The following is a 21,688-nucleotide window of genomic DNA, read 5'->3' as shown; positions in this document are numbered from 1 at the left end:
TGTGTCATTTCTCAGCATCCCCACATGGCTAACCTAGTGTAAAAACATAGTTTCCGGTCAAACAGGTTGCTTCAGTTTTATTACATATTACAAGTGTCTAATCAATTTTGAAAATGTTTTTAAGCCCCAATACATGTTTATAAAGATACACTTGAAAACATGAATATACTTTTATTAAAGAAAATGTAATATTGTAATAACCAACTTGTCCTGTCCCGTCCAATTGTTGTGGGTTTAGGAGTCGTGACTCGGTGGAGCACATCAGAGGGTGCAGTCACTGTTGATCTGGAGTCATGTCTTCTGTTGACGTCTTGTGGTTTTTAATCCAGGATGTGTCCTATTTGAACAACAAAGGCTCGGGAACACTAGCCAATGGGAGCTCTTGTTTCTTGTATTTAGAAACCACACACACCTCAGGGTGGACAAGTGTTTGAATTTAAGGGCTAATCTGACAGTGAAGTGTCACACATACACACACGTGCACACACATAAACCTTCACCAGAGAGACCTGAGACACACTCAAAGAAATAGTTCAACAAATGAGTGACGTCACAGACTTATTGTATCAAACACTGTTGACGATACGGTACAGGTCTGTAGTTACGATGTACTTCATCAGAGACAACATGCTAATACTGTGAAGTATTTGTTTTGTAAACGGCCTAAAGACTTGTCACATGCTTAGGAGAACAGCATTTTGACTACATCAACAAACTCAACACTCTGTTGACAAATTAATATTGATGAGGTCAACGGCTTGGTTGAAGTTAAAAGCTGCTAAAATCCACTTAATCCATGAAGATAAATTTGGAGTTCTTGACATTTTCCCATCATGTGGATTAGTAACACATAAAGATGTCATTTGACAGTTTAAACCTTAGCTCACGTCACATACTTGCTTTATGTCCTACTTTACACCACCATCACGTAATCCTGTGTTTGAGCCAATGTCTATGTTCTGGACAAAGTAATAACTGTTGTCCCTAAAGTGTAATATGTTCCAGCAGCATCGATTCCTCCCAAAATGACTGTAAATGTAAAGGATGAATTAAACATTACAGCAGTAGTGTAGCCAAGTATCTGTTTCATAAACGCTGTATGAAATGTTACGAGTTTAAAGTCAAGGGAACTGTCATCTGAGATTAGCCATTATTAGCGTGTGTGTCATCACTGTCAGGTGACATTTGTGTACGGAATGATGCATTATGGGATTAACTATAGTAATATTAATGTTTGTCTGTTTTTGAGTGCAAGATTACCTGTATTTTTAAAACTGGGATTGTAAATAGTAATAGTTTTGCACACATGCAGCAGTGGATGTTTTTTTTTTTTTTTTTTTTAATTTATTTATTTTTGTGCTCGTACAGAAGCCTGCCACTGTGAGCAGCTCGTTTCCCTTAAGTGATTGGCAGTGTGGGCATGGGCAGAGAGTGATTTATACTACAGCCAGCACAGTCTCCCCTCCTGGACTCCATATTTTAAGAGGAAAGGCAGAGATGGAAGTGTTGTGTAAGTGGAGCAGAAGGGGGAGCAAAGGATGGCAGCGAGCGGCTGTGAATCATATCAGAGGAGATGCTCCAACCAGGGATGAAGGAGAACTAGAGGAATGAGGGAAAAGGAGAGCAAGCAGAGACAAAGTGAGTGAAAAATATGGAGGAATGATTTGGTGAAATCACAAACTGTAGTCCTTCAGGTAGATGGATGAGAGGAGAACAATAAGGAAATAAATCTGAGGAGTATAATATTGTATATTGCAGATGGATAATTGTATCTGAAGTTATTGCCTGAGAATTTTTTTTAATGCTGCTACTACAGCAGGACGAAGGAAGAATTTTAATATTGCAGGCTTTAGTGTAGTGCTGCTCTTCATTCATATGAGATGGTGTTAAACATTATGGATCTTGCAAAGGAGTGAGCTGTAGATGATGGATGGATTTTATTTTTTACTCTGTTCATACTGTGCCAAACCCAAGTAAACAGGCTGTTTAATGGAGCCATGTCCATCAGAAACATGCACATTAAGCAGAAAGTTAATTGGACACTTTGACATTGAGTTGTCTGTTAACGGTTTGTCCTGCAGTGGACTGGACACACGTCCAAGGTCATCTTCAGCTGGGATTGGCTGCAGCTCCTTTGAGACCCAGAGGAGGATTAAGGGGTAGAAGAGGAATTGGGAAAATGTGTAGCAGTGCTGGTCATGCTGAAGGAACTCCTTGGGCGTATGACATGATGAGCCTGCTACTCAGCTTTGGGCAAAACTATGACTAAGACTTCACTCACAGGACAAGCTGAAATGATGCCATTGTCCCAGTTTAGGCCACAGCTTGAACGCTAAAATCTTAGGCATATGCACTGAACAGAATAGAACATGAAATGTCCTTCATGTTTGCATGGCTGAGGACAAAACATCTTTATTATTGCCTCAAATAACCATAACCTTGGATGTCCTCTTTATCTGAGACTGTAGCACTAAACAATTATTTTGTGGTGTAAAAAAAGCCTGTCACATCACTACTGTATGTGGACTAGAGCTGGATGTGATTGAACTATACAAAAGTACTGGATGTAGCCAACTGTGTCCTTGACATTTTAGACTTTTTTCTGACTGTTTTTTTTTTTTAACTTTCTGTTGAGAGCAGGAAAGCACTCCAAGACACTGTTTGACTCAGTTTCCCTGGGGTAATAGAGAAAAGTACATTATGGCATAAAGTGTTTTGGGAATTTGGGCTATTAAAAGACATCGAACTCGTCTTGGCCTGAGTGAAGTTTGGGTTGTGCCGGAAGAGCATCCGGTGTAGAAACTCTGTCAAAACCTCGCTGTGGACTGTTGCAGCAACCCTAAGATACAAAAGTGATTGTAATTCAGATATAGAAAAGTACAGGAAGTAGTTAGTAGTACTTGACACAGAATTCTGAATTTCTGACCTCCTGTAGAGAGCTGTTCTGCTCATGTCTCCCTGAGGAAATGGAGACGTCACACTGACTCCATTGACTTCTTCGATTCTGTCACAATCTAGTTGTTATAGTTTTGCTCCTAATGGTAGATCGAAGTCCTGTACAGAGATGGCAGTTTACTGTACAGTTTATACCTATCAAATGAAAGGGAGATGCTCTGTCATTGTGGGTTTTTTTTTTTTTTTTTTTTATGCTTAAAGTAATCAACACTACATGTATCTCCTGTAGTGTCAAAGGTCAACTAGTACTATCTACTATCTGTTGAGTCCTGGATCACCCAGTTGTGATATTAAAAAAGACATTCATACTTTATATAGATAAAATTAATAATAAAGTCAATTAGTATTTTTTGTCATATTATTTAATTTTAATCAAATTAATTTGAAAAATGTCTTTATTTATTTTAATTTTTGTTGTATGTTTTGTGCAAAGACTTAAAGACTAATTTCTGTAAAGGAAAAGAAGAATTTGATGCTGAACTGATACGATTCTGCATTTAGTTGTAATGATTTACAAAATACACCAAATAAATCTTGCAGAATATAAATCCGTGTACATGTGAGTATTTTATTTCTTTATTAGACAAGGCTTAAATTGCAGAAACATCTATTGGAAATAAAGTGAATCTTTGTGTGCTTCATGAGGCAGATCTGTGTTTTTTTAACTGAAAGCTGAAGCCAAATCAAATGATGATGTGAAAAAAAGGCCCAGGCGTCAAAGACAAAATTGGACAAAATGGAAAAAGAAGACAATAAGATTTGTAAAAGACTGGTGATTTTGGCTGCCGTCTGTGATCTGAGAGCAGACGGTGGTGAAAGATGCTCTCCTCCCAGACCAGCATCATTCCCTCCTCTTATTAATCCCTCTGCTGCCTGTCCTCCTCCTGCCTACGACTGCCTGTTAGCGTGGTGTGCACCTCCGCTCTCCCCTCTGTTCTCCTCCTCCTCTCTCTGTCATATCCCTCTATCATCATTTTACCCGCCTCCCTCCCTCCTTTCCTCCCTCCCTCCCTCTACGTCAGCCCTCACATATTTGCCGTGCATCGTGCCTCCCTTTCATTTTCAAAGAAAGATGAGATTTTATTTTACTCATGCCCTCGCACACACTTGAGTTTTTTTTTGTTCCTTTCGTACAACACACACAAAATCACACACAATTACACATAGACACAGAGCACACAGAGAAATACGCTCACATCTTTCTCTCTTTCTCTGCAGATGTCTGAGAGCAAGCCAGCTGAGTAGAGGACTTCCCTCTGCCTGTGCTCTCCGCCTGCAGCCATGAATGGTAAGAACACGTTGTTTCACTCCCGTGTGTTTCTGTGCGTTCGTGTGTGTGTGTGTGTGTGTGTGTGTGTGTGTCAGTAATCTACATTTTTGTCCATTTAAGACAAGCGAGCGCTGCAGGGACGTTGGTTTAGGCTAAAAATGCACAAGAAGCAAAAGGAAGGTTTTTAGAATCTGAGGGATTAAGTCAGAGTGGACCAAGCAAGAGAGACTCGTGTCACTGGACGTCTGTCCTATAGAAGACGTGCAGCTGAGAAGACAAGAGCTGACCAAACCAGAAAATTGAGAAACAGCAGTAGATTATTGATCGTCCACTCCAGAAAAGACGTCGCCTGAACTTCTCATCTCTGCTGAATCTTGGTGAAACCTCCATACTGTGAATGTTAATTGCAAATTTCTCACAATTTGTCCCAGAAATTGCTATTGTGTCTTGAAGCCATGAAGATGATCTGTGAGTTTTGTCCACAGCATGGTCAGCATTGGTCAACAGTGTGTAGACCTTAGTGTTAATCCAGCCTTTTGTCATTGATCATTTGGTAAATCACAAAGGACCAAAGAAAGTGTTTTTTACACCGTGTGTGTGCCTGTGTGTGTGTTTCCACATGGCTAATTCTGCAGTAGAACATATCCACCCAACTCCCTGCTCAGGAGTGAACACTAATAAGGAATGAGGATCAGGTTTTTGCATAATCACTGTACTTAATCATACTCTGAATGTGCATTAAGGCATTTATGAGGTCACACGTCTGTGAATTTTCAGAACAGACAGACCTTTAACACTCCCATATAAGAGCGACCAGAGGTACTGCAGGTTTCTGGTCAATGGCCACTTCTGAAAGAGGTGATGTGTTTTGTTTTTTTTTTCTAAGAGGATGTGCTCTGAGTGTCTGGGGGTTTGACTCAAGCGTGTTCTTAGGACTGGGTAGCACCTAGACAACAGCACACACTGGAAAAGAGGAGTGGGGGGTGGAGGAGGTGGCAAGGCTTTGGTATACATGCTCAAAGACTGAAGTATGATGTAGTTGATTTGAAGGTGGAGTTGTCAACAGATGGATTCTCTGACTAACAGTACGGTTATCTGCTGCTATCTAGACTTTGACCTGAGGTGTCTCCTCCAATGTGGTGGAGTTTTCTATGGTTGCTCACCTGCATTTTTGTCAAATACAAAAATGTGATCAACATAAATAGCTTCAAGCCTGTTGTGACCATATGTTCATCAAACTCAGCATCAAACCGCAGACAACAGATCTCAATGGACAGTACAGAATTTTTGCAGCATCCTGTTTCCTCTGTCTCTGAATCAACTGACAGGCCTGACTGGCTGTCCCTCAGGCACTGTGCTAAAAATCTCCACACTTTCTCACCTACAGCGGCTTCTAAAAGAGGCCTGTCCAGGCCGAACAGACAACGTGAAGAATACTCACATCTCTGTGTGAGATTAATTACTCTCTCCCTTTTAACGCCCGTGTTGTGCTGACAATGCCAGAAGTAGGTCGGCCACAAACACCGACTTTGTCAGGGGAGAAAAAACACATCCATGTGGTTGAAAGGCTTCTGGATCTCTGTGTGGATTTTGAGAGTGAGATGTGGTTCACGGCAGTTGGCAATGGTCGTTGACAAGCAGAATATTGCCCATAAAGTTGACTGGTTTTACTGTCTTCTCAGAAATACTGTGTTTAAGTTTATTTTTGTTTCCTCTTTAGTGTCATTTTCTAGCTTAATTCACTGATGGGATAGTGCAGGGTATTGTGTCATTCCTCTGAGATGTGTGTAATACATTGGTGTGCGGTCATCAGGGGCCAGTGGGTTGTTTGGGTTAGTGCAGTGGGAGGAAGTTCCAACATGGGCAGGATGGCATTTCCTGCAACTGGTGAAGAAATTACAGAATGGGTGCCAGGTCTGTAAAGGCATCCACCCATAAAGCTCTTGACAATTCAATGCTTTTCAGTTATTATTTGAACTTTGGACGACTTTTTTACCCTCTGGATCTAAATGTGTTTTTTTAAAAGGAGACATTTTTTGCCTTTTTGACTTTGACTGCAGTGTCACAAGTCAACCAATTAGTTCCAGTCATTTCTAGCTGCACAGAGCATGTAATTACCAAAGTGATATATTGATAAATTGTATTGTATATTGTATTTATTTTACATTAATGCTAGAAAATGGTAACTCTTAAAGAAAAATTAAAAACAATCTGTCAAGTTATTTATTACTACTACTACTACTAATAATAATAAAAAGAAATACTTTGACTTCCAGATTCCCTGGCCCCTAAATCATTTTTGTGGTGAGTCTCTACAAACATTATTGAAGGATTGTGTTGCTGCCGTTGTTATGGTAACCACTGACATTAGGGAGATCCGTCTGTTGCTGTCGGTCTACAGAATGACGATGGGAAAAGGCTGCTACACAGACAGTGTTTTACCCACTCTCTGTGGAGTGACTCCATCTTTTCTTCATCGCTCTCCACTCCTCTTTGTCAACTGTCTCCACTCATTCACTGTCTCACACGTCTCTGCCCTTCTACCGCAAGGACACGTCCATCTGGGCATCTAGTCCACCTCATCCATCACTCTGTAATGATGTCTGGGAGCAGTAAAAACGATGAAGTTAACTTTGCACTGATGGTGCTATAATTTGACTTTCAGAATTGCATTAGGTTTAATGCATCAGCTCTGTTTTCATTAAACATTTATTATAAAAACCTTCTCCACGGATCGGACCCTGGTAATTTATGTACGTGTAGTTTCAAACACCCTACACAGTGCTTTTGACTCTATATTTAATTCACGACCTTTTGGCTCTTATGTTGAAATGCAACAACTAAAATGAGGAGCAAAAGTGCTGACGTGACATATATTTATGCAGTGGCCACTGTCAGGAGTTGGTGAGGAGTGGTTTCATCTCAGCGGGGGATCTCAGTCAGGGTGGAGTTCATGCAGGAATTTCTGGATAAAACGGCAGAGGAGACTGAACACAGCACTAAGACTCCAGCCTCCAATCTTTGAGTTTAAGCAGAGTTTGTTGACTGTAGGTGTTAATACAGAATATGGCTTGGTCATCGAATAGTTTTCTTCTTCTTGTAGCTATGGCTGAAATAGTTGTTACATTTTAAACAGTGCAAATCAAAAATAATCTGTATTTTGTTTTGTTTTCTGCCTACAGTCGATAAGTGTTGTCATAGTTCAAAGTGTACAACTACCTGAAGAATACTTTTATTTCTTACTTGTATATTTAACTGTAGTTAACAATGTTGTCAATGCACAAAGGCAGTGTCAACAGAAAAAAAATGAAAATGTACTTGTTATGATGTCCGTCATTTTTGACACTTGTTTCTACAGTGTATTTATCATCTTCTCAGTGTACGGAGTGACTCGGGGTGATATTATAATTAACTCTGTTTTTAAGGTCAGGGTGGAGTAATGCACTGATAGGAGAAGAAAATAAAAAATGGTTTCATACCTAAAGACTAAAGACTTCATGATCTTGAAGGTCGAGTTGAATGGTTCTCATCTTGAAAGAAATAGGTAACAATAACATTTTATTGACTGTTATCTCAGTGTACAGGACTGTTACCTGTGTGTCTGTGTGTGTGTATACACTCCAGTGTTCTTGTAACCTGACAACAGCCCACAGTGGGAGCAAAAGCCTCTAGAGTTTTTTGTCAGATACACCCTATTATTACACAATAGAGAATATACACACTAGTTTGTGTGATGTTTGTGTTGAGTGTATGGGAGTTTAAAGTTGAGCAGACAATGACCTGAGGGGAAGAATTCTCCCTCTCATCCTCTCAGTGTTTGCCTTTTGGCCACAGTGGAGGCTACTGTTTGTGTTTTAATTATAACTAGTGGCTACATAACCAAAAAGTCTGGAAGTCTACCCCCCCAAAAAACTTCTTTCTTTCTTTCCACCTTGTTCTTTCAGGTGGAGCCAGTGTGTGGGCCATCACTCAGGAGGAGCGGGGCAAACATGACAAACAGTTTGACACCCTGCTCCCCGTCCTTGGCTATGTCTCCGGTAAGTTGTTGTCAAAACAAACAAACTCAACGCATGTTTACAAGCGACACACGTCGTCTTATCAGTGACCCTATGTCTCTCGTCCGCAGGTGAACAGGCGAGGAAGTTTTTCCTCCAGTCTGGTCTGCCTCCGCCCGTCCTGGCTGAGATCTGGTAACTGCACATTATTGACTTAATGCTATAATACTGCTAATCTCACAGGTAGTGGATGAGTGGCTGCAGCTCTTTATTCCTGCGTCAGGAGTCAGTTTGGTGTTTTAATCCCGCTTTGAACTTCCTACTGAGCACTGGCTTCCTTTGCTGCCTGCCCCACCTAGCCAAGTCCTGTGTGTGCGTGAGAGAGAAAGGGAGAGCTTGTGGGGGAGAAAGAAAATGTGTGTGTGTGCTGTGTAATTAGGACACAGTGTGTGTATGTTTTGCTTGTTTTGTGTGAACAACGCCACTGGAATTCAGCTCCACCAGAGCTCTGTCCCCTGTGTAAATGTATTTATTTTGCCTCGCCACAAAACAAAGACAGGAGCAATGTATGTTTTTATATAAACATGACACACTAATCCCCCCGCCCCCCTGTCTCACGTAGGAACCTTGCTGATATGGACAGTGATGGGAAGATGGACAGACTGGAGTTCTCCATCGCCATGAAACTCATCAAACTCAAACTTCAGGGACAGAACTTGCCCTCTTCCCTGCCAATCATCATGAAGCAGCCCCCTGCCTCTAATTCAGCTCCAACCATGCCTTCATCAGCACGCTACGGTAAAACTCCTTTGAAAACATATATAAGTACAATTTCAAATCTTGTTACTTGTTACTTGTCAGTGATGGTAAAACAGTTGTCATGGGGGTTTTCAATGGGCGTAGTCAGCGTTTTTTTAAAGAAGGAATAAAATATAGTCATTTAATTGTATTGAGAAATTGCTATTCCTGCAGAAAAAAAACTGATCAACAACCTAAGTATTGTATTTCAATGCACTTTAACAGCTGTTGCCTACATTATTGATTTGTTTAGTTTTTATTAAAAAATACCTCATTAATCCCAATAACCTTATTATCATGTTAGTTTGTTATTAACAGTGGACACTGACCTCTGTACTCACTCCTCACAGGAATGGGTTCCATGCCAAACCTGTCAGTTGGTCTGTCGTCCATGTCTAGTATGTCAGTCATGCCCATCCTAACACCCATCCCGATTAACCCTGTCATGCCGTCTATGCAACCCCTGGTGCCAACACCCATGACTCTGCCCCTCATCACCTCTCTGGGAAATCCTGGACTCCCAAACGGCAATGTCAGCCTCCTCACTCCACCGCTACTCCCCTCCAATACAGGTTGGTGGGTGTGTGTCCCAGATTCTCCAGAGGATTTCAGTCCAGTCAAGTCAGGATTTCTAAAAGAGAGGATGAGCTAGACATAAAGATGGACAAATGAGTCCAGTGCACTCTGCAATCTGTCACTGTCATGTCCACGTCTTTATATTCTTACTCTGTTCAATCAGATTATAGGCTTTGGATGATTAAAAAAAAAACAAAAAACGGGAAGCCACATATTTTTTTTACTAAACTCCTCTTTTCTAATAAAAAGGCTCCAGTTTTCTGAGCTAATCCTGCTCAGTTTGAAGTTGTAGGTCACAATGATGGCTTTGTTTTTAGCCAGAGGTCTGTAACCTTTCTGCTGAAGGTCCGTGTGCTGTGAGGTAAAATGTGAGGAGATAAGATTAGCACCACATGCACTGAAAAGTCTATTGCACTTTGTGTCAAAATGTTCTTTTTTTTTCTAGCACTCCCGCTATCTGGCTTTTCTTCACCCATGACCTTCTCTCCAACCACTGGGATGTCAAAAGCTAACTCTCTTTTGGACTTGGGTTCCAGCAGGTGAGACACCACTGCATCCACATTCCACAAGTAACAGTTGAAACACCTTCTGAAAAGCATGATAATTCACATACACCCCTCTAAACCTAGGATAGTGGCCCCATTCCAAGATTGATCAGCTGTTTTCCAAAACCACACTTTTGCTGTCAGTACATTAGCAGATGGGTGAGACGTCCATTTAAAACCATGTCATTTCCAAGTAGGTTTTAGGTTGTTTTTTTTTTTTAGTCGTATCTTTTTTTTTTTTCAGCACAGTCGCATACAGTCAGGCTTTCAACCCCCTGTAAATGTGCAAGAAACGTTTTCAGGAAAGAACGTGGAACGAGAACACAGGGAGATGAAGCTCTGTGATAACAGGGAACAGGACATTTGGCTGATTGAGCCTGATTTAATTTGTGTGTTTGTTTTCAGAGATGGAAAATCCAGCATGATTTATACAGTGATCATTAACATGTTGGTGTTTGTATTAGGGCTGTCAAGAGGAACATGGTAATCACATTAATTAGTTTGTGATGATTAATTGATGAGAAATGTTAAAGCATCTTTTATATCCAATGATTCCACGCTCAGTTCTTCTGTCCTTGCTCTAATACAGACACATAATAATTTCATAATTTGGATTAGTCAAACATAAAAACAGGTGTGAAGCACAGACATCTACCTGCTCTTACTTGTAATAATATTGAACATGTGTTTTGGTCATATTTACAATTTAATGAATCATGAATAATAACAGTCATTGTTAATCTACCTTGCAAATTGATTAAAATTTTGCTGCTTGACTTCTTCTTCTTTTTTTTATTTATTATCTGGATCATCATCTTTTTTGAGTGAACAAAAAGTGCAGCCACATACTGCACCGAGCAGAGGAACAGAAATAACCTGAAACCATTGGGATTCATGAAAATAAAAATGCTGAAATACTAGTATCTCGCTCCCTGCAATTGTTTCTGCAGGGATGAAGTGAGGGGTGAAGAGTGAACAGTAGTGTCTGATATCCCTGATCCTCCTCCTGGTGTTTTGTGAAGTTTGGAAAAAAGTTGGGAGTAGTGTCGAGTTTCATTGTTTTCAATGGCTCAGCGGCTCAAACAAAAACCTCCCGACCTAAAGGTTTAGGTGGTAAAACACAGCCCTAATACCAGCGTGTTGGAAAGTAAACACAGGTCGATCCCTCAGCAGCTTGGACCTCTGCTCGATTCTACTCTGACACACAAGGCGAAATAAACTTTTCTTCTCAGTTTTTTTGTAAACACAATTAAAGTTCCAGGTCTGGTTTACATGTGCTGCTAAGGGCCAACACAGAGACCTACTTATACTGTGTGCACAGATCCACATGGGAAAAGCCCTTGAGCAGAGGGAGGATCCTGCGCTCTTCTTATTTCCTTTTGTCTCCCTGAAGCCTCTCCTTTCATTTCACAGCAGTGTTACGAGTTTCCCCCCAGACATAAAGACTATTTTCTGGTGTAAAAACATCAGCGACCCTTCCTATGCTTTTGTTATTTTCTGCTAAGGAATTGTTTACAATGAACTCAGCAGGGTTGGTTAGCGTTGCCCGAGCGTACAGCGCTGTCTTATTACCGAGAGTCGTGCGTCGGTTTGCACTGCTGTCCTCTAGTTAATTAAGAGCTGAGGAATAACACCAGGGAGTCTCACACAATTAGTGGTTGGGTGGTGGATGTTTAAATATGAGGGAGAAATGTGCTATTGTGTTATTTATCCTTTAAAGTTGATGTCCTGGCATTTTTTTTTAGCGGTCTCTTTTTTTTGTTCTTAGTTCAAATTCTTCCTCCACCACGTCGTTGGCCAGTAACTCTCCAAAGACAGGAACAAGTGACTGGGCCGTTCCACAGGGGTCCAGACTGAAGTACCGTCAGCAGTTCAACACGCTGGACAAGCTCATGAGTGGCTACTTATCTGGTGTGTGTGTCTCCACGAACACCACTCGAATACAGACACACACACACACACTTTTACTTGCAAGCTCCTCTAAGGGCCACTTGGCTGCTGAAGTTTGACACAGCAGTTCACAGTTCACTTGTTGCTGTTGTTGTACCTTCACTTAGCCTCTCTCAAAGGCACACAAACACACTGATGGTTGATCGTGACATTTTTACTTTTCAGGACCTCAGGTTCGGAATGCACTCATGGCATCAAACCTGACCCAGACTCAGTTAGCCACGATATGGTGAGTAAATAGTTTTTTGCATACATTTCTAAATTTGAATAATTCTTGCTGTCGTTCTTGATACAGTACTTCACAAGACACACATATATATTTGTATATATATATATATATATATATTTGTGTCTTGTGAAGTACTGTGTGTGTATGTATATATACACAAAATCAGAGTATTCAAGTGTATAGTTATTCCATTTAATATTTAATAACATTTAACAGCTTTTTTCTAATTGATCTTCTTTAGAATAAAAATGTGTCATAGCTGCAGCTTTGCAACTTTATATGTCAACACGCAGTGGAAGTATTCTTATCCTGAAAAGCAGCACAGATCTATTTAGGCCTTATCATTATACTCTCACGTCAACACAGGACCCTGGCAGATGTGGACAGGGACGGTCAGTTACGAGCTGACGAGTTCATTCTGGCCATGCACCTGGTGGACATGGCTAAAACTGGCCGACCTCTCCCGCTCACTCTACCTCAAGACCTGGTGCCTCCTTCTCTCAGGTAACCTGCTGAGGACGACACAAACACCAGGTTCACTGGTCGTATTATTAGCACATATCATTGGTCCATTTTTATCTGGTTTCAGGGGAGGAATCAAGACAACTGAGCTTGTTAATGGAATGGGCCCCTACATTACTCCCAATTTAATTGAGACTATTGAGCCGGAACCTGTGCAAAAGTCCAAGATTACAGGTACAGTGTTTTCCCCAAACCTTTTGGTCAACCTTGTTTCACCAAATGTCTCACCATTTTCCTTTGCTCTAATTTTTTTCCTTACCCTCTCAGTGTCTTTTGAGGACAAGCTAAAGGAGAACTTTGCACGTGGCAGTGCTGAATTGGAGAAAAGGCGTCTGGCTCTGGTGGAAGCACAGAGGAAAGAGAGGGACAGGAGGGAGAAAGAAGAGAGGGAGGCTCAGGAAAAGAGGGAGAGAGAGGCCCGGGAGCTGGAAAACCGGAGGAGGCTAGAGGAGGAAAGACGGTTGGAGAGGCAGAGAGAGGTGGAGAGACAAAGGGAGGAGGAGAGACTGAGGGAGCTGGAGAGGAAGGAGGTGAGTTAGAGAGAAGGTCTTACTCATAGTATCATAAACGTCAGGATGATAACGTCTGGGGACTTCAATATCTTTATACTTTAAGGCAGCAAAGCAGGAGATGGAACGCCAGCGGCGAGAGGAATGGGAGCGAGCGAAGAAAGAGGAGCTGGGCAGGAGGAGGGAGGGGGAGCAGGAAGAAATCTCTCGGCTCAAGGCCAAAAAGCGCAGTCTAGAGTTGGAGCTGGAAGCTGTGGTGAGGCTATATGAACTCTCACCTGTACACAGTACACAGAACATCCAGTGCTAATGAGGGTTTGAGTACAAACTGTTATCATCTGGTCTCCAGGGCAACAAACACAAGCAGATCTCCGACCGTCTCCGTGACGCCCAGAGCAAGAGGCGGATTCAGAAGGCAGAGGTGGAGCTGGTCAATCAGAAGAGAGATGCTCGAATCACAGAGATCAACTCACTGCAGCTGCAGTTTGAGGTTAAACTTAATTTATTGAATGATCGTGGAGCTTTATCATCTACAGTATCAATGACTGCACATGGTACATAATGCATATTCTATGGCATTATATTGGAGGAGTAAAAAATCCAGAGTAAATAAATGTAAACATTTACATTTTCCATGTTTGTACAGTGTCTGTCGTGCACATTTGAAGTTTTTCTGTGTGGCCCACAGGAGTGGCAGAGGAAGCTCTCACAGCTGGTACCAGAACAGCAGAGGTTGACTGAGAAGCTGCGAAGCATTAGCCTCAACAAAGTCTCCTGTGGGTAACAAATCTAACAAAGATCATCATACGTGCATTTGCTCACTTGAACCTGACCTTTGCCCTTTGGCTTGCAGCAGCGTCCCTGACCACTGCGACTGCGAATGTGACAGAGAAAAGCGTGAACTGCCGTAGACTGAAGGACCAACTGGACACACTGGAGCGAGAGACGACAGACAAACTGTCCCAGATGGAACAGTACAACAAGGAGCTTAAGGTCAGTCAGAGGCAAATAAGAATTAGATTAATCCGTATCAGGGTATGATATAATTTAAATCTAGTATTTACATAATATGACATATTACATCATATTCCTCCATTTTCCTGTTATAGAGACGGTTGGATAATATAAACTTCATGTAATGTCTTTTTAGTTCAAATGTATCTTGACTAAATTTAAATACAGTGTGAGACAATTTTTTTTATTTTATTTTGCTGTGAGTAAAATAATGTCTTTAAGGGACAGGCTTCTATGACGTTAAGGTAATTTTACACAATTAATAAAATAAAAACAAACTATAATTAATTACTGTATGAGGTTTCTTTTGTTTTTGTTTTATTAATTCTGATCATTATGCAAATCCTGCCACGGTCCTGGAATCATCTAGTGTGACTCCATGTGTGTACTATAAAAATTATGCAAATCCTGCCACGGTCCTGGAATCGTCTAGTGTGACTCCATTACTATAAAAATCAAGGTCACATTTTAAAATTAAAGGTACACTGCCACAGATTTAAACAAAAAAGTCATTAATATTTTCATATAACACATTAATGACATAATGTCGATGTGTAAAACCAAAGTTTCAACTTTGTGAACTTTTTAATACTTCCAGGATGTTAGAAAATGTTGGCTGTGATAGTGCAGGGTTGTGGGTTATATTCCAGACTTGGTTAGATGTACGCAACCCTGGCAGCTTCGAGTGGTAGTAAAATGCAAAGACAAAACATTAGTTCTGCAGGGAGAACTTGTTCAACTAGTGACTGTCATTAAGTTTCATCCTCAGGCCATGAATACCTTTTTACTTAAACAAGCACATACTTACAAAACTCTCAGGTTAAATAATACCGTAGAAAAATGATGTCAAATTCCTACCGTTTTTCTTTAATCTTTGTTAAAATAATTTATTTTTTGCTTCTTGGTTTTTATGCTTTTAATACCTTTTCTGTCTCCTTCCTCTCTTTTTTTCTTCTGCTTGCCACGACTGGACGACTTGGCTCTTCCTCTGTAACCTTCTTCTCTTTGTCTGTGCATCACTTACACTTACACTTATCTGTCCCCCGCTGTCGTCACACACCGATTCACTCATAGCTCGGGGACATGGACGACTGTGTCCTCCGGGGCCTTCTGTCTCTCCTGGCGTGCCTCAGCCAGCTTTTCCTTCTCATCAAGGTTGTTCCTCCTCTCTCTCCACCCCTGACTCCTCTCCATCTCCCACTGTGTGATCATCATCATCTTCTACTCCTCTTCCTCCCCCTTCTTCTTCGTCTTCTTCTTCTTCTTCTACATAATCGTGTGAATTTGCATTTTCATTCATGTAGAGATGCTCCATCTTTCCTATTGTTTTCTTTATTTATCTGACCCATTATTTAACAACAGCTCTGTCTTTGCTCACACATTAGTCTTTGTTTAATTTCCCATGAACTGGTTCTAGCATGTGGTGTCTTTTCAAACAGGATGCAATGGAGGGTAAAACACACACGCCCACACACTCGCCCACTAGGGTGAAATGTGACAAAACCTCAGCTTAAGATTGACGTACAGTTTGCATGCTTACTTATGTTTTGCATGTGTATAACTTATGTTGAAAAAAAAAATATTTTAAGGTGATCAAATGGGAAATACTACATTATTTGCTCTGTGTTTCTCGCAGAAGTAAAGCTTTCCGATTCTTGCGCTGACCTATCGTAACATGTTTATATTTCCGTGATGTTTTTCTTTGTCATGTGACATGTTAAATGTCCCTTGACTACACCAGGAGCTGAGGGAGAAGCAGGTGAAGCAGCAGACTGTGCTGGACGACCTGTACCGAGTCAAAGAGGAAAAACTGAGGGAGCTGCAGAAACGCAGGGAGGAGGAGACAGAACGAAAGAGAAAAGAGGAGGAGGAGGCAGCCAGGTGTGTGTGTGTAAACAAACATATGTAATTCCCCATCTTTTTTTGTGTTTTCGTGCTCATGAAGCTCTGAAACATGAACACAATGAATTTGTGTTACAGAAGAGCCAAGCTAGAGCAGGAGAGGAGAGAGCAGGAGCAGCGGGAAAAGGAGAGGAGGGAGAAGGAAAAGAGGGAGAAGGAAGAAGAGGAGGCACGGCAGAGGAAGCTCCTGGAGGAGCAGCTGGCCAGACAGAGGGAGGAGGAGGAGAGGCAGGCACAGGCCCGCCTCCTAGTGGCACAGGAAAAAGCACAAGAAGAGGAGAGGAGAAGAAGAAGAGAAGAAGAGGTGAAGAGGAAAAAGGAGGAGGCAGAGGAAGAAGAGAGAAAACATAAAGAGGAAGAAGAGAAGAAAAAAAAGGAAAAGGAAAAAGGGCAGCTACCAGGCTTGGTGGGTCAAAGGTCGGTCAACCTGACCACGTATCGGGCCTTGTACTCGTTCGTCGCCCGCAATGCTGATGAACTGAGCATCGATGCTGACGGTCTCATAGAGGTTTGTGGAAAAAACACACACAATGATAATAGTGGACTGACAAATAATGACTCAGATGATGCATTTAAGGACACAGAGAAGGACAGAAAACAGTCAATCCAAGCAATCATCAGGTGAGGATGGGGTTACAGCCTGAACACTGGCCCTGTCCATCACAGTGACTGAGGAAGAGACAAACAAGTCACATTTACATTTATACCTATGGTTTAGAGCAGAGGCTCCAAACTCCCGGCCCGGGGGCTACTTCTGACCCACAGCCCATCCAACGTCAATTATTATTATCATTTCTATAACATTTTTATATTTATCTTGATGTCATTTTTTTTACTTTTATTTTCTAATTTTTTAATTATTAAAACGTTTTATGTGCTCATTTGAAAATGGGAATGAATGTTGGTACCAGCTGTTTGCACTGTAATGTTAGACAAAAACAACTTTTGGTCATTTTGAAATTAAATGTCAGTGTCAGCAGTGGCCCTCGGCTCATTAGAGGTTGACACCCGTGGTTTAGAGAGTCCTGTTCTGCATCAAAACCACTAACATAGTTTAGTCTAAAATACAAGCTGAACGTGTGTTGTTACACAGCCAGAAACAGTGGACAGTCTGATTTTTCTAACTCTGGTTTTTCATCCCTGACTGGACCTCAGTGAGCAATGCTGTCTTCCACTAATGAATTCGTAATGTCTCAGAGGTGAAACATTGTTAACCTTGCTTTTCCTAATGAAGAGTGTCTGCACACAGGTGGATGAGCAGACTGTGGGCGAGCCTGGGTGGTTGTGTGGAACTTACCATGGAAACAGGGGCTGGTTCCCTCAGAGTTATGCAGAAAAATGTTCTACAGCTTCTTCTACCCAGCCGCTGGCCATGTTATCTGTGAAAACCTCAGCTGCACCACCACCTCTGAACGTCAGGTAACATGAAGCAACAGGGCAGACGAGAAAAGGAAGGGACTTCTGGTGTTATTTTTATTTGTTTTAACGCGCTATTTATAATTTTCTTTTTTTTTCATCTTAACCCAGAATCCCTGATGGAGTGGAGACCAGGGTAAACAATGCTGCTGTTGTCCAATCAGATTCATCGCAGGTGATAAGGGATATAGTGTTTATATTTTTTGCTTCTGGCTGTGTTTGTTTTCAGATTAATGTTATTCTGTAAGTAAAGATGAACGGATGTACTTTCATTGACCCATTTTAACAACTTAGTCACTTTAGAAGTCAGTATCCATTTTCAGGAAGAAATAATTTTGTGTTATTCACAATCCTCCATTATCATGGTTTCTGTTGGAGAAACACTCCTTGTTTCATTCCTCATCCTGTTTGGGAAATGACCCCTAAAAACCAACTGCTGTTGGTCCAGTGATGTCACACTTCATAGTTACTTTTCTGTCAAAGAAGTAGGTCTGGCCTGGGCACACACACACAAACACACACACACACACACAGATGCTTCAACAGCAGCATGGTTGTATATTTTTAGCTCTTCTCTTTTGGGAGTTTGTTTCTCTCTTTGCAGGTCACACAGAAATTCACAGATCTGTGTTTCTCATCAGTAAACGTCAGTGTTTCAAGGGGGGCATTCGTAGGTTATCGTGGTTTGTGGGAGTCTGTAATAATTCAGCTTTGTTTCATAAAGGGTGGGAAAGTCACTGAATGCATCATCAAGTCTGACATGCAGAGATCTCATTTAAATACAGTGTATATATATATATATTCATAACACTTTCTTGATGTTTGCCGCTCTTCTCTCCCCCTTGTCCTCAGTCTTCAGGCTGTCTGGTGGCCCGTGCCGTCTCATCGTGGTCAGCCACCGCGGACGCCGACCTTGGCTTGGGCTCCAGTGAAGCAGTCACTACGCTGCTGAGCTTCTCGCAGGGCGACGTCATCACTGTGCTGCAGCAGAGAGATCAGTGGTGGCTGGGGCAGCTCAACGGGCTACAGGGATGGTTCCCTAAAAACTATGTCAATCTGGAGACGGGTGGAAACACAGAGTATGAGTTTAACACACACAGATACACACACTCAGGTCAACTCCCTTTTCATCTTCACTGACTGACTTTCTTTTTTCTCTGCAGTGTAGATGCAACAGACACAACTGACTGTTTGCAGCTGGAGGGTGAGTACATTTGACATAAAACCCCATAATTAACTGTAATTAATTTTTAATTTTATTGTGTGTTTTGCTTTAATAGACTATTGAATTATTTTTTTAAATGAACCAATTTTATTGCTTACACAAGGCAATTAAAAAATAATTATTCAATGTCAAAACAACATTTTTTTATTTACTGATTTATTTGGCCATGTGTCTCTGTCTTATTTTTTTACATTTCTCCTCCACTAGAATACGTGGCCTTGTACACATACGAGAGTCCAGAGGTTGGAGATCTGACGTTTGTAGAAGGCGATGTTGTCCTGGTGACGGAGAGAGAAGGAGAGTGGTGGAGAGGCTGCATCGGTGATAAGACCGGACTGTTTCCCTCCAACTATGTACGGCCTGTAGAGCCAGATGTCAGTAAATCCAGTCTACGAAAATCCAAATATAATAACAAAAACCAAGTAATTTCTTTTGGTCATAAACATCAAGTTGATAACTTTCTCATTTTCCTATTTAGACATCAAGACCTGGAGCTACAACTAAGAAACCTGGTGATTAAAAGACACAGACTTCCAGACTCAGTAACGTTGACCTTCTTGACCTTCTCGTCGTGTAACTTAACCATGATTTGTCTGTCGGTTCACAGAGATCGCCCAGGCAGTAACCACCACATCAAACCCCACCACACAACAGCTCCATCTGTCTCCAGGACTACTGATCGTCGTCTTGGCCAAGAACTCCACCGGCTGGTGGCTTGGGGAATTGCAGGTCACACATTTCACATCTTCACAAGGGTTCTAGTGATATAGCTTTGTTTTTACACGACAATAGCTTATATACTGTATTCGCCCCTAGTAAATGCTTGTAGTCATTTTTAATCCTAAACTTTTAGCTAATTATATTTTCCCACAATTTAGAAACCCAATAAATTTGCATTGTGTATTTTATCATTAGTCATTAAATTAAAAAAATATTGACTGGTTGGTCAACTATTTTATGTTCCTGAATCAAGTATCCTTGAAAGATCTGTGGATCGAATCACAGTTGATCCCGTGGAGGTGTTTGTATCTGCTGACTGGTCCAATCAATGAGGAGCTGGTACAGAGGAGGTGTAGAGGAGGTTCCAGGGCCGATAACAGAGTTATCAATAGGTGAAACAACAAGAGTGAGCAGTAAATCTGATCAGCCCTCAGGTTTGTGCTGTGGCTGCAGATGTGGTTAGTTCTCTTTTCTGACTGTGCAGTGAAGGGACAGATGATCCAAATCAGCAGCAGGTTTTCAGATTTGTGAATACAACATGTTGCATATTCATAAACTTCAACCAGGTCCTCTGGTGACTGATAAATCTCAGTGTCCATTCACCTTGAATTATTTAAGTGTTTTATTATAATATGTCTAACTCTGGATATAGAATTCACTGTACGTTTACTGATGCACATTGGCTTGTCTTCTTTTATCCTCCAGGCTCGAGGTAAGAAGCGACAGAGGGGCTGGTTCCATTCCTCTCATGTCAAACTCCTGGGGCCCACCACCACCAAGTGGTCTCCTTCACCTCTACCAGGTGACTGATGACACTCAACGTTTTACTTCTATATTTAGTTGTATTGATGTATTATTTTGTTGTGTCACCTTAAAAACTGAACTGTGTCAGTGTTGTCTTCTGTAAAAACTTGCTCCTGAATTCTAGAACATATTTGTAGTATTTTTTTACTCACACACTTTCTGTGCCTCATCCCTCAGTATGTCAAGTCATTGCGATGTATGACTACACCGGCGCCAGCCGTGACGAGCTGAGCTTCACCAAAGGTCAGCTGATCAACGTCCTGGACAAGAACGATCCTGATTGGTGGAAAGGAGAAGCCAATGGTGTCATCGGACTACTGCCTACCAATTATATCAAAATGACGACAGAATCAGACCCCAGTCAACAATGTGAGTATTTTCTCGGTCTGCTACTCTGCCTTGACAAGTTTGCCAGTAAAACATTGTCTTAATGTCAAACAAACGAAGAAAATTCAAACAAAGAAAAATTCTTACTGTTACAAATTCAGCCAGAAAAACATTTAATATAATTTAAATATAACTACTGAAAAAAACTTCCTTCACATAGTCAAGCATAACTTATCAGACATATAAGGATTAAGGCATAACACAATACTTATTATAAGAAATATTTTCACATATGTCAACAATTTTACTCTTTAATAATTGATACTAATACATTGCATTTATTACAATATATACAATATTATATAATATATAAATATGATCTATTTTTTGCCTAAAATACAATGTGAATTGAAAAAAATGCTTTAAAGAGTGAATGAAAATGAAATGAATGAATATGAGTAAAATATATGAGTTACATTAACAAAAGTGAACAGTGTTTGACTTACACTTATTATTTAAAAAGTGTTCATAAAAAATGGCAGTGTCCCTCTGGGAGCATAAAAAGGCCAAAAGCCTTTCTCGGAGCCAAACGTTTTATTTGATTGTATTTGGCGTCAGTACAAACACCGTGGAACTCAATTCAACTCAACCTGATTTATTCAAGCTTTCAATGTTTTTACTGGAATCAGCTCAGATGTTGCTGTGTTGTTTTGTTACTCCACACGTTATGCTAATGTTCAACTCCATGTTCTCTTCCATCCTTGTTTTACGATGACCAAATCCAAACAATCCACGTGTCAGTGTCAGGCATTAACACAGCCTGTTCTCTGAGTGTCAGGTTTCTGTTAACAGGAGTGTCTTAATTAGTGTGAATTTGTAAACGAAGCCCAGTGAGGTTTGACGCTCAGTGAACATGACTTCTACACACTGA

The 21,688-nt window shown here is 41.0% G+C and overlaps 1 protein-coding gene across 2 annotated transcripts in view; it reads left to right on the top strand.

Moving 5' to 3' along the window:
- The window catches only part of itsn2a (intersectin 2a), a 30,430-nt gene that overhangs the window by 2,272 nt on the left and 6,470 nt on the right, over positions 1-21,688 (top strand). Inside the window, exons 2-29 of one of the 2 annotated variants that reach the window (XM_025056988.1) lie at positions 1,369-1,638; positions 4,174-4,243; positions 8,170-8,262; positions 8,352-8,415; positions 8,843-9,018; positions 9,369-9,590; positions 10,040-10,133; positions 11,908-12,050; positions 12,255-12,318; positions 12,685-12,822; positions 12,908-13,014; positions 13,108-13,370; positions 13,456-13,605; positions 13,699-13,839; positions 14,038-14,125; positions 14,203-14,342; positions 15,438-15,518; positions 16,105-16,244; positions 16,344-16,773; positions 17,515-17,684; positions 17,793-17,856; positions 18,534-18,760; positions 18,845-18,885; positions 19,114-19,280; positions 19,385-19,418; positions 19,514-19,635; positions 20,332-20,428; positions 20,608-20,799. In XM_025056988.1, coding sequence (XP_024912756.1) covers positions 4,237-4,243; positions 8,170-8,262; positions 8,352-8,415; positions 8,843-9,018; positions 9,369-9,590; positions 10,040-10,133; positions 11,908-12,050; positions 12,255-12,318; positions 12,685-12,822; positions 12,908-13,014; positions 13,108-13,370; positions 13,456-13,605; positions 13,699-13,839; positions 14,038-14,125; positions 14,203-14,342; positions 15,438-15,518; positions 16,105-16,244; positions 16,344-16,773; positions 17,515-17,684; positions 17,793-17,856; positions 18,534-18,760; positions 18,845-18,885; positions 19,114-19,280; positions 19,385-19,418; positions 19,514-19,635; positions 20,332-20,428; positions 20,608-20,799 — 3,655 coding nt within the window. In that variant the 5' untranslated portion in view covers positions 1,369-1,638; positions 4,174-4,236. The remainder of the gene's footprint in view (positions 1-1,368; positions 1,639-4,173; positions 4,244-8,169; positions 8,263-8,351; positions 8,416-8,842; positions 9,019-9,368; positions 9,591-10,039; positions 10,134-11,907; positions 12,051-12,254; positions 12,319-12,684; positions 12,823-12,907; positions 13,015-13,107; positions 13,371-13,455; positions 13,606-13,698; positions 13,840-14,037; positions 14,126-14,202; positions 14,343-15,437; positions 15,519-16,104; positions 16,245-16,343; positions 16,774-17,514; positions 17,685-17,792; positions 17,857-18,533; positions 18,761-18,844; positions 18,886-19,113; positions 19,281-19,384; positions 19,419-19,513; positions 19,636-20,331; positions 20,429-20,607; positions 20,800-21,688) is intronic. The other variant, XM_025056989.1, reaches the window with a different exon arrangement.

The sequence above is a fragment of the Cynoglossus semilaevis genome, chromosome 7 (assembly GCF_000523025.1).
Source record: "Cynoglossus semilaevis isolate Cse_v1.0 chromosome 7, Cse_v1.0, whole genome shotgun sequence".
NCBI lineage: Eukaryota > Metazoa > Chordata > Actinopteri > Pleuronectiformes > Cynoglossidae > Cynoglossus > Cynoglossus semilaevis.
Note: the sequence above shows the minus strand (reverse complement) of the source record. Positions and strands in the feature narration are given on the sequence as shown.